The following is a 12,607-nucleotide window of genomic DNA, read 5'->3' on the forward strand; positions in this document are numbered from 1 at the left end:
CCTCTCTCTCTGCCCCTCCCCTGTTCATGCTCTGTCTCTCTCTGTCTCAAAAATAAATAAAAACGTTAAAAAAAAAATTAAAAAAAAAAAAACAAAAAAACCCAACTGGTGGCATCCTTGACACACTGGTCTGAATTTCGTTGTTATTACTTTTAGTATATCATTTCATATTGGTATACAGATGCTGTGATTCATAATATTCCTTTGCATAGATATATAATAATTTACGCTCCCTTTTTAATTTTAATTGTGAAAGATACAGAACATGAAATTTACCATCTTAACCATTTTTAAGTATATACTTTGGCATTGTTAAGTATACTCACATTATTGTGTAGTCAATCTCCAGAACTTTTTTATCTTGCAAAACTGAAACTCTACTATTGAACAACACCATTCCATTTCCCCCTCCTGGAAACCATCATTTTTTTCAATTTCTATGAATTTGAGTTAGTCTCTCTTTTGAATCGTTATCCTCTTTGCTCTTACAAACAAGGCTGCAGTAACTAGCTTTGCATATGTGTCATTCTGCACATAAATAAGTATATCTGCAAGATGAATTCCTAGAAGTAGAATTTCTGGGTAAAAAGATTTTTGCATTTCTCAGTTTTGATATATATTGCCAAATTGACTTCCCAAACTGTTGTACCAATTCAGACTCCCCACAGCAATGTACGATAGAGCAGCTGTTTAAATGTGTTTCAGTAGTTAGCGTGTCAGCTGAGCTGACTTGGGAACTTGGGAAAGGAAAGGCCGCTCGGTAAGAAAGTTGGTGCTACTGCATTTTTCAAGGGGCTGGGCTCTCTCCCAGTATTCTGTCTCTATTCTTTAAGAATTATTTGATGTACTTTAGTGTAGTTTTATCCTGCATTCACTTAAAAATTTTTAAATAAAAAATTTTCCCACATAGTATATAGGCTATTTGAGTGTTGGTAATAAAATAGATTTGAATCTGATAGAATGATTAGAATACCTCACTTTGCAAGGAGGTCCTACAGCTTAATACTCTGTGTTTAGCTCGGCTGAAAATTTCCTTAATACAAAATTCGAAGGTCTTTAAAATCAATGAATAGATGGGTTTTAACAGAAAGGAAAATCAACAGACCGCTTTTCTGAAATGCATTCTTTTTTAAAAATTTTTTTATTTTGTATGAGAGACAGAATGAGTGGCGGAGGGGCAGAGAGACAAGAGACAGAGAGAGAGAGAGAAAGAGAATCCCAAGCAGGCTGTGTGCTGTGCTGTCGATGCAGGCCTCGATCCCACGATCCTAGGATCTGAGCCAAAATCAAGAGTTGGCCCCTTTGCCAACCAAGCCACCCATGTGCCCCTCAGACGAACTCTTACGAGGAGCTCCACTATGTTGGGGTGACAATGAAGGGTGACTGGAGAAGGAAGAAGGCTGGGGGAGGCAGAGCCAGTGGGCTCCACATCTCCTCAAGCCCAGTTCATCCAGAATTATTACACACGGGTGGCTTGAGTTCTTTACTTTTAGCAGTGTGTGAGGTTAGTGAGTACTAATGTGTAACCAGCCTCTCGTAATTCATGTCAGACATTTGAGGAGCCCTAGAAGCTTTGTCTCGTAGAATCCTGATGTGTGAAACTGATGCTCAATTATATTATTTCTCTGAAGTAAATTTACTGTAAAATGAGGCATATTAAAGCAGTTTCCTGCATGGAGATACCACTGTTTTCCTCAGAGTGTATGTACAGGTTTTAGTACAATGACTTTTCATCTGGAGATTTTAAACATTAGTTTTCTTATATTCAAATGAAACTATTTGCATATATTTGTGATGTTTTCACATTTTATTATAAAGTAGAAATACACTTTATTATGCAGTATATTTGAAGGGTTCTGGAGACCTTCTCCCAATCATGATCACCATCAGTGGTTTGGAATTCATTCCCTCAGACTTTTTTTAACATATAAAATAATATTTAAATTTTATTCCTTCTTTAAAAAGGTGGAATCATGCTATATATACTGTTTTGTGATTTGCTTTACTTGATAACAGGTCCTTTCTGGGTTAGTGCATAGAGATACATTCTGCTCTTTAAGTGGACATATACTCTTCTATTATATCATAATTTTGTTATCCGTTCCCCTGTTGGTAAACATTGGAGTTCCAATAAGTATCCCTTATGCATGTATCTTTACCTATTTGGACAAATGTTTCTGCAGGATAAATTCTAAGAAGTAGAACTTATATATCAAAGGATGACCATTTTACATCTTAATGGGTATTTTGGTGCTCTATAAAATGTTACATCAATATATCAACATCCTGATATTTATAGGAAATAAACTTAGTTCAGACTTTAAGAAGTTTTAGCGAGGTGATGTGTCATCATTGATGTACACCAGTTGTTCTAATATAAGGTTTTTAGTAATGTAAAACCTTTAAAGTGACAGCTTTTTTATTCTTACAGTGATGGAATGGGGGGATGATATTAAAGCGGTTTCCAAAGATGAAGCAGTAATGTTGGTGAATCATCAGGCAACAGGAGATGTATGCACTCTGATGATGTGCCTCCAAGACAAAGGACTGGTAAGCCATCCTGAACACAGAGGTGGACGGGAGAAGGGGGAGGTTAACAAAGAATCAATTCAAGTATCTTACTAGGGTTTGGAACATAAACTTTAATATGTATACTTTTTCTGAAAATTGAGAAAATTTTAAAAAGAAAAATATATACAATTCTAAGTAATTCTGACTATAATTAGAATTCTAATCTAAAAAAAAAAAAAAGAATTCTAATCTATAATTCAAAATATTATTCTAACTCCAGGACAGGAATTTGGAGACTTTCAAAAAAGTAGCTGGAAAATAATGTGAATGAGCTGGGTTTTTTTAAAAATAATTGAGGTAAAAGCAGAGTTAATATGGTTCAAATCGGGGACTGTCTTGAGGTGAAGTGGTGGATCACTGGTTTGAGAAATACACAAAAAGCAGTAGTGTTTAAGAGAGAGGTCCGTGAATTAAATGATCTTGGGGATCTTTAGCCAGAAGGAAAAAAGGTAAATATTTTGGATTTCCTTTACAAAGGAAATTGAACAGAAAGATACTACACCCATTTTATTAAGTGTTACTAGGCTGTGTGAACTGTTTTACAGTTTACATGACTTATATTAATAAGTCAAGATAAAATATATCCATCAACTGGGTGGGTTTAAAATAAATTCAGTCTTTAGCATTAAAAGAATTATCACCTTAGAAGTTGAAGAGGTTGTGTTACTAGAAAACCAAATAAATGGAAAGTGTATAAATTAATGGAGTTAATATTCATCCTAATAGTAAAGAAGCAAATCAAAGAACTTTATTAAGTGCTTCATGTTCATTATCAGTGACTGCAAGGATAGAACACCATCCTGTAAGACACTATCCTCATAAAGGAGTGAACAGTCCAACAGAGGAAAGTGTAGCAAAGTGAAGAGTATTCAGTGGAGAGGGTGCTCCCCATGATAGGCATAGAAGACTTTGTAGAGGGGCAAGGACATAAGCGTGGCCTAGTTAGAGTGGTGAAGCAGGGGCCTTCTTCCTTAGTGAAATACTCTTGGCCAGAACACCAAGGCAAGACTAAGCCTGGTGTGTTTAGGTCCTAGAGATTTTGACTCAGTAGGTCAGGGAGGGGTCATAAAATGAGGTGAGAGTAAAGGAAAATATGTTTGATGACTGCCGAATCTTTTCTTGTTTATCTGAAAAGCAGAAACATAATCTCACTGGAATGTGGAATAAATTCAATCCTTTCTTGAACTGTTAAAAGAATGTTGCTGTATAAATATATTTGCATTTATAATAATATTTATTACTTGTGATATTAAAATTTTGTAAAAACTAGATTATTTGGTCTTGTATGAAAGAGAATCCCCAATTAACAGACATTTTTAATCTTATTGATAGGATCATTACACTCACAGTGATTATTCTGAAGGCTTACAGTGTCCTTGATTGGTTTTTGAATTTCAAAGAATGATTACAGTGTGGTCAGTATAAATACGCCTAACTTTAGTGCTCTAACCCCAGTTTGGCATGGATGATAACTGTATTAACTAGAATATTAGATAACCTGAAATTCACCAATTGTGTGAACAAAAGAAAATTTAGTTTGTTTGTTTCCTTTTATAAAAAGATTTCTGTTAGTTTGTCTTAGGTTCATTTTTCTGTCCAGATTATGATCTGATATTAGTGAGTAGATATTAGTACAATCTTGAGGAATTTTTTTTTATCTTCTTTCATAAAGGGTAATAGAGAAATATAAAGCTGGAAGCATTATAATCTCTCCCTCCTGCGCCTATCAAGTATAAGACAATATTAATTTTCATTTACCAGTAAGAATGTTTGCTTGACTTATTGAATATTCCATGGGTATATTCAAAGAAAGAAGGCTAATGCTAAATTGTGGCCCAGTTTTAAAAAATATTAGTTTAATTGTGATGTGAGTGTAAACAGCTTTTAGAATTCAGGAATCTTCTTGTAACACCCGTTAGTGTTACTCAGCGGGCGTCCTGTTGGCATTTTGGTCGGACTGTTGTGTTGTGTTCTGAACTGTCCTGGCTATTGCTGGATGTTTTCCATACCTGGCTACTACCCACTAAGTGCCGGTAGCATGTGCTAGTCAATGTGACAGCCAAAATTGGCCTTAGAAATTTCTAAAAGGGAGAACCATTGACTTGACTATAATTTCAGAAGGATATAAAGAACAGAGTCCTTCATGTAAGCCTCTCTAGATCTTTTGATATGTAGAAAATCTGTGCTTCCGGATAAAGAATAATTGATATGGGCCAATTTTGTTTCTTGAAGATACCTAAGAAATTTCTCAGTGACAGCCTATGAAACGTTGACAAGAGTTGCTTCAGGCAGCTGGTATTTACTGAGCTTCTTTTGAGGAATATGAAACAAAGGATTAATTGTATTTTCTAAATGTGCTGGTACCTTTTAAATAAGTACCTGTGACTTGAGGCATGTTCTTTTATGGCAATTGATGATAAAACTAAAAACTTTTTTTATTTGTCAAAAGAACTTTATTAGACATGTAATAAACATTTGCTGACTTGTAACATTTCCCCTAAAATAAGTTAGGACTTGGGGCACCCGGGTGGCTCAGTTGGTTGGGAGTCTGACTCTTGATTTCGGCTCAGGTCATGATCTCACGGTTAGTGAGTTCAAGCCCTGCGTCAGGCTCTGCGCTGATGCTGCGGAACCTGCTTGGGATTCTCTCTCTGCCCTTCCCCACTTGTGTGTGCATGCACTCTCTCTCAAATAAATAAACTTTAAAAAATAAATAAAATAAGTTAGGACAGAATTATCCATACAAATCTTAGAAGATAGCTTGGCTATCTTATTGAACTGATTTGTTTTAGGTGACCTTCTAACTGAAGAGGCAAATCCACTGTAAGTACAAGGTTAAGTTATATACATTAAATACATTAAAGCTAGAACAAGTAAAGCTCATTCCTTTAGTGTTGGTATTTTAAACCCAGAAATTAATAAATTGCCACTAAACTTCATACTGTGTATAAAGCTCAAGTATTTTATAGGTTGAAGTCACTTGCTTTCTGTTTTGTTCCTTGGGGCACTTTTCAACAGATTCCATTTAGTTCAGATTTCAGTTTATTTAAACAAGTAGTCATCATTACAAAACAAGACTGAAAAGTGAGATGTTGGTGATCATTTTATTCTGTATTAGTTGACTTGGGGAATCAGTACTTCACTGGGCATGTATCTTTATTTTGTAAAGTGATTTAACATAGTAGTGTGAATGAAGTATGAGTTGTGTAATTGACCTATTTAGTGATGCTGAAAAATTATGCTGGAAGCTTTAATGTTACATTCTTTGTCAGCTTTTTTAGTGTTTTTGTAAAAGCAGCAATGGTATTGATGCTTACTTTTTTCCTAATATTTAAGTTCATATAATTTGGTGTTTAGAGGTGAAGTTTACATATGTTATTCCCATAGAAACCAAAGTAGAGCTCTGTTGCACTCTTGATTGAGGTTGTAGCTTTTAATTAATTCCTTTAAGGATTATAACCAGGAATGCTATTTCCTCAGCAGGGAAGAACAATTAACCAGTTTATTAATTAGACCCCTGTTTATAGTTACTTATAATTTTGAAATTTGTTTGAAATAAAGTCTCACTCTTAATATGAATATTAATTCTTATCAGCAAGGGATACTATTTCTGTGTTTAAGAACTGAGGTGCTGTAAATTTTTTTAATTTATTCATTTATTTTAAGAGAGAGAGAGAGTGAGAGAGAGAAAGCAAGTGAGCATGGGGAAGGGGCAGAGAGAGAGAGAATCCCAAGCAGGCTCCACAGTGTGGAACCCCACACAGGGCTTGAGCCCACGAACTACAAGGTCTTGACCTGTGCCGAAAACAAGATTAGGATGTTCAAATGACTGAGCCACCCAGGGGCCCCAGTTCTGTAAATATGTTTTTGCTGGGGAAGAGGATAGCCTTGCATAAAGTAACAAATATTCTTCTTAATGTAATAGAATGTTAAATCATTCTATTAAATGAAATTTTAAATGTTCGTGTATTTTGGACATTTTTGTACTTTTATAAAATTTTATAATTTTATATTTATATGTAAAATACATTTATATATTTATAATTTATAACTTTTAATATTTTAGCTATTAAAACCCCATTTTATTTTATTTTATTATTTTTTTAATATGAAATTTATTGTCAAATTGGTTTCCATACTAAAGTCCCATTTTATAAAGCTTTAGTGCTTATTAAACTTACTGCCCTCATTTGGTAACATTAGCCATTTTATTGTTTCCAAATAATTTTACAAGTTCTGTAAGAATTACCAGAGACTTTGCTTAGGGAGAGCAAATTTGGAATGGTTAAGTCCAAATTTAAGAAGTTAATTCAGGAATTCCTGGGTGGCTCATTTGGGTGTCTGACTCTTGATTTCAGCTCAGGTCATGATCCCAGGGTCATGGGAGCCCTGTATGTCCTCCACACTGACTGTGGAGCCTGCTTAAGATTCTCTCTCTCCCTCTGCCCCCTTCCCCGCTCACTCTCTCTCTCTCTAAAAGAAAAGAAAAGGGGCGCCTGGGTGGCTCAGCCAGTTGGACGACTGTCTTCAGCTTTGGTCATGATCTCATGGTCTGTGGGTTTGAGCTCCGCGTTGGGCTCTGTGCTGACAGCTCAGAGCCTAAAGCCTGCTTCAGATTCTGTGTCTCCCTCTCTCTCTTCTCCTCCCCTGCTTGTGTCCTGTCTATCAAAAATAAATAAACGTTAAAAATAATAATAATAATAGAAAAGAAAAAAAATTTTATTTGTTGCACAATAACATACTTGGGATTTCAGGACTTGGAATCAATACCAGTAATTGTTCATAGAGACTTTGTGCTTTAATTGTAGAAATAAACACTAGATTTAAGATATTTAGGTTAATTAAGAGTGTGGTTGGATAATTATATTTAAAAATTAGAGACCTGGCTAGACTATAGCAGGTTGCTTCTGTTTAACGTATAATTATTTCTTGCTTTTATATATTTTAGGTTGTTGCTCAAATGATGTGGTTGATGGACCATATTTTTAAGTATACAAACTTTGGAATTGTTTCTCTGATTCATGGAGACTTCTTTATAAGACAGGTAAGTAATGAGTATTCTTTTTTAACAGTGATAGCCTGATTAACCTGACAATTTATTATAAACATGGGCATAACAAGACCAATTATAATAGATAGAGCCAGTTACACTGTCTTAGGGAGCTCTTCCTCCAAATCTTTGTTCTCTGAAACATTTATTTCAATCTGAATTTGAGTATGCTCAAGCAGTGAAATGGTGACATTGCAAATACTTTAGTCTCTATCCTCCTCCTCCTATCTAAACAGTGCAATGCTTAGTAACGATTTATCAAGCACCCACCACATTCCCAGCTCTTCTGCTTCTTAGCCATGTGAATCAGGCAAGTTATTTAAATTTCCAGTTTCCTCATTTTTCAGATGAGAATAATAGGTACTCCCCTCATTGGGTGGGTGTGGGGGTTAAATTAAGTATACACTCAGAACAGTGCCTGCCCCCTTCGTTGTCATTTTCATCACAATTACCCCTATCATCATCTGTATTTTCACTATTATTTTTATTTACAAGTCATTGTTCTATGATATAGAAGGTATCTAAATTACCAGTAGGTAGGTAGGGTAGGTAGGTAGGTAGGTAGGTAGGTAGACAGGTAGACAGGTAGATAGATAGATAGATAGATAGATAGATAGATAGATAGATAGATTGATAAATAGATAGATAAATATATATATTTTGGTGACTCGTAGTAGGAAAAGTGAATCCATCAGCTTTTTATGAATATGGAAAATATTTACTTATTTATGTTTTTGAATCCAGAAAAACTGTAGAGTAGAAGATGATATTTGGCACAAATGTAAAGAATGAATATGGGTTTGTTAGGGAAAGGTAGATTGAGAGTGGGTCCGAAGCATTAGGGATAGTTCACTGTATGAGAAAGAATCCTACCTTCTTATCCAGTCAGCACTACATGATAGTATCTCCCTGTATGCTAAGGATCACACGCTTTATTTTCTCAAAAACTGAAATACGATATGCAGGAGTTTTTATGTATGGTAATGCTTCACTGTTCTGGTATTTATATATTTAGCAGCTTCAGCCTTGCACATAATAATTACTTAATGAATAACTGATGAATCTGATTAAGCCTCATATGAGAACCACAAATTCTGGAAACCTTCTGGAGACCACAAAGCTGGAAGTATGTAGAAAAACTTCTAAGCTCTGTGAATGTAGGTGTGAGAAAACACATATACTTTACCCCAGACAATTTTATGTACAGAACATTTTTGTTTTTCATATGCTGTGCAATTATCTGGTTTCTTCTGGAAACACTCTTGGTGCTTCTGAGCAGAGAGATGAATAAAAGCACACGCTGGAGCCTCTCTGCAATTTCCCCTCCTACCTCTGTCTTCTCACTCTTCACCCATCAGCCACACTGGCCTTGGAACTGTTCTTTGAACATGCAGAGCTCCTTCCCATCTCAGGGCCTTTGTCCTGTTTGCTCTTGTCACCTAGAAGACTCTGCTTCTCCTCTCCACTTGACTGGGGCCCTCGCATTACTAGCTCCTTGCTCCAGTTTCGCCTCCTTGGGGCTGCTGACCCTGACCTTGTCGGCCTTCTCTATCCTCTTACTCTTTTTATTCCTAACACATCACCAACTGAGTTTACACTTTGTAGTTCTCTGTCGTTTCCATTTGAGTCAGTTCCGTGAGGGTCTCTCGTTACCTCTCTATCTCCAGTGTGTGGGACAGTACAGTGCCTGCTGAGCAGTAGGGGCTCTGTAAATAGTCACTGATCTGATGAATGAGTGAACTCTCAGGAGCAAGTAGAGCAGTGTTTTTCTTTTGGAGTGCTAATGTAATATAAGTGCTAATCACTTGATTTTACCACTGTGGTCAGAAGGGGAGGAAGGAGGGGGGACATCACGATACTTTAGAAACTGTTGTTTCTATTTAATTTTATGGCATCTTAATTTCCAATGTATATCTACTTGTTCTATATGTATCTGCCTTCATAGGGAAAATCACATCGTGACCAGCAGCTTCTTCTTCTCAAAAAGCACCTAGAAAATAACTATAGGAGCAGAGATCGAAAATGGATTGTTTTGTTTCCAGAAGGGGGCTTCCTCAGGAAGAGGCGAGAAACAAGTCAAGCATTTGCCAAGAAAAATAACTTGCCATTTCTTACACATGTCACTCTGCCAAGGATCGGGGCAACAAACATTATTTTGAGTGCACTTGTAGCACGACAGGAAAATGGAAGTCCATCAGAAGGAGATGCTAAAGAATTAGGTATGATGGTTTTTAGCATTTTTTTCTTTTGTTGGAACTCAGGGATTATCTGGAGTTCCAGAAGATAACATTATTGTTCTTTTTTATAATTTTTATCAAATAGAAATAATACTCAAGGAGAAGATGAAAATTTAATGTTTTAATGTTTCTATTTACAGAGTTCATGCTTATAATCATTTATTCACATAACCCAGAAATGCGTAAAGTCAAAGGTGTCTTTCCTTACACTGCTTACCCATGCTTCTAGTCATTCCCACTTCTGCAGTAAACATCCATATAAATATCTTTACATATCTGTGGAAGTCTGTAGTATAGATTCCTAGAATGGAATTGCTAGGTTAAAGGTACAGGAATAGAAATGACTGATTTGAAAACCTAATGATAGATACGCAAATGGAAATAGTAATAATGTATATTTCGTTCATTTATCAAATGTAGAAAGTTTTGAGGGTTTGTTTTTAAGAATATGAACTTAATGCAGTTTCACAAGGTTTATGAAGAGCCTTCAAATGACTCCCATCATTCCACTACAAATAATACTTATCAAAAGGAAATAATCTGAAATACCGGCCAAAGGGTTTATCCCAGCATTATTTTTATATATTTATTTTTAATTTTTAATTTTTTCTCAGCATTATTTTTAATAGCAAAAAATTGGAAATAGAGGGGAGAACAGAGAAGTAATATCAAATATCCATCCAACACAATATAACCACACGGCCATTACAAATGATGTCTACAGAGGGGTTTTATGGCTTTGGAAAAGGCTCATGCTGTATCATGTTAATGGAGTGCGAGGGACATACAACTCTAGTGAAAACTGTTATGAGCTCAAATGTGTCAAATGTAGGAGATGAGCTCAAGGAGAGATTCCAGATGTTATCAGTGATTGCTTCTCAGAGCTATAACTTTATGGATGATTTTCCCCCATTTCTTAATACTTTTCTGAAATTAAAAAAAAAAATTAAGGTTTATTTATTTTTGAGAGAGAGAGAGAGCAGGGGAGGGGCAGAGAGAGAGAGTGGGACAGAGGATCTGAAGCTGGTTCCGTGCTGATGGTGGAGAGTCCAACTCAGGAACCCTGAGATCATGATCTGAGCCGAAGTCTGACGCTCACCCGACTGAGCCACCCAGGCACCCCCTGAATTTTTTTTATAATGAGTATGTATTACTTTTATGGCCAGGAAAATGCAAACCACACTCAAAGATGCAACTGTCTTGGAGATAGCCTGGTGCATTGTGAAGGTTTGCAGAAGGTATTTGTGCCAGTAACACGAAGACTGTTTTGAACTAGTTTATCTGAGATACTGTGAAATTTGGTGACAAATGATAAATTAAAAAACTGAAAGAAACTCACCAGGCCTGTTTCCTCAGTAGTGTTTTACTATTTAAAAAATATATTCTTCAGATAAAATAAAAATAGAAATGATTGACCCTCAGAAATATGTGTTTTTAAATGAGGGTTAGGACCAGACATAGAGATAATGCCTGTAAGATTGCACTGAGTTTTCCATTCATGTGTTTTTTTAAGCAGCTGCTTGGCAGTCAGCTCTCTTAATCTTTCATCATCTATTAAAAAGACAAATTGAAATAATCTTTTAATAGAAAAGGAAAGTTCAGAATAGCTTCAGACAGCCGCTGTGGCAATGTCAGCCAAGCCAAGGCTTGAAGGCAAAGGTCTTCCAAATAGAATTAGTTGCACTAATAAAGACTGCTGTTTTGCAATAGTTTTATCCAGTCAATAATACCCTGTGGTGTCTAGATCTCAAAGGTAGGGGCAATTGTCATATTGATCACACAATAGTGAAGAAATTTTTTTTCTTTTGGAGAGAAACAATTTCTTTTTAGAACCAAAGCAAAGTAGTTTATAATTTATCTTACCTTAGTTAAAATTTTTATTCTAGATGTTTAGGAAAAATAAATTCTAGAAAGTTATATACCCTAAAACTAGTTTTACTTGTATTTTACCATTTTCTTCTCTATGTTTTGGTATTTTGTGTCTTATTTTCTTTAGTATTCATATTCACTGTTTAGTGTTTTGTTCCATATAAACACAAAACAGGCCTTTGTATCTGTTTTAATATGTGATCCATACACATATCAAAATTAAGTTGTGTCTGATTAAGGGTTAGTATTTTTTTGTTTATTGTGTGATTTAATATATATTAAACTGAACTCTGATGATTTTTCCCAACCATTTTGTTATAAAACTTTTTAAGCATTCACAAAAGCTGAATGTTGTCGTTAATATCCACTAGCTGAGTGCTTGCTTTGGCAGCACATATACCACTAGCTGGCCAAATAGATTCTGTAATTAACATTTTGCTATATTTACTTTATCCTGTCTTCTTCTACCTTTCTATCCATCCATTAGTCCATCTTCTTTTTTTTAATGCACTCAAAGTAAGTTACAGACATCAGTATATACTTTACTCCTAATCATTTCAGCATGTACATCATTGGTAACTTGTTAAAATGTGTTTCCTTACATAAATACTCTGTTCCTTTACCAATAGGTTACTTAAACATTATTATTATTTTACCTAATTTTTGTTTAAACCCTTTTTTTGATATTTTATTTTTTGAAAAAGTGGGAGGGAGAGCATGAGCATGGAAGGGGCAGAAAAGAGAGGGAGAGAGAGAATCCCAGTCAGGCCCCATGCTCAGCGTGGAGCCCAACGTGGGCCTTGATCTCATGACCATGAGATTATAACCTGACCTGAAATCAAGAATTGGATTCTCAACCAACTGAGCCACCCAGGTGCCC

General features: G+C 35.5%; 1 protein-coding gene across 5 annotated transcripts in view; it reads left to right on the top strand.

Annotated features, from left to right (window-relative positions):
* Positions 1 to 12,607, top strand: part of LPGAT1 (lysophosphatidylglycerol acyltransferase 1) — a 74,167-nt gene that overhangs the window by 30,157 nt on the left and 31,403 nt on the right. For all 5 annotated transcript variants that reach the window (XM_042976564.1, XM_042976567.1, XM_007096161.3 and 2 more), the window contains 3 exons: positions 2,432 to 2,550; positions 7,520 to 7,615; positions 9,567 to 9,840. In XM_042976564.1, coding sequence (XP_042832498.1) covers positions 2,432 to 2,550; positions 7,520 to 7,615; positions 9,567 to 9,840 — 489 coding nt within the window. The remainder of the gene's footprint in view (positions 1 to 2,431; positions 2,551 to 7,519; positions 7,616 to 9,566; positions 9,841 to 12,607) is intronic.

This window comes from Panthera tigris, chromosome F3, assembly GCF_018350195.1.
Source record: "Panthera tigris isolate Pti1 chromosome F3, P.tigris_Pti1_mat1.1, whole genome shotgun sequence".
NCBI classification, from domain to species: Eukaryota; Metazoa; Chordata; class Mammalia; order Carnivora; family Felidae; genus Panthera; species Panthera tigris.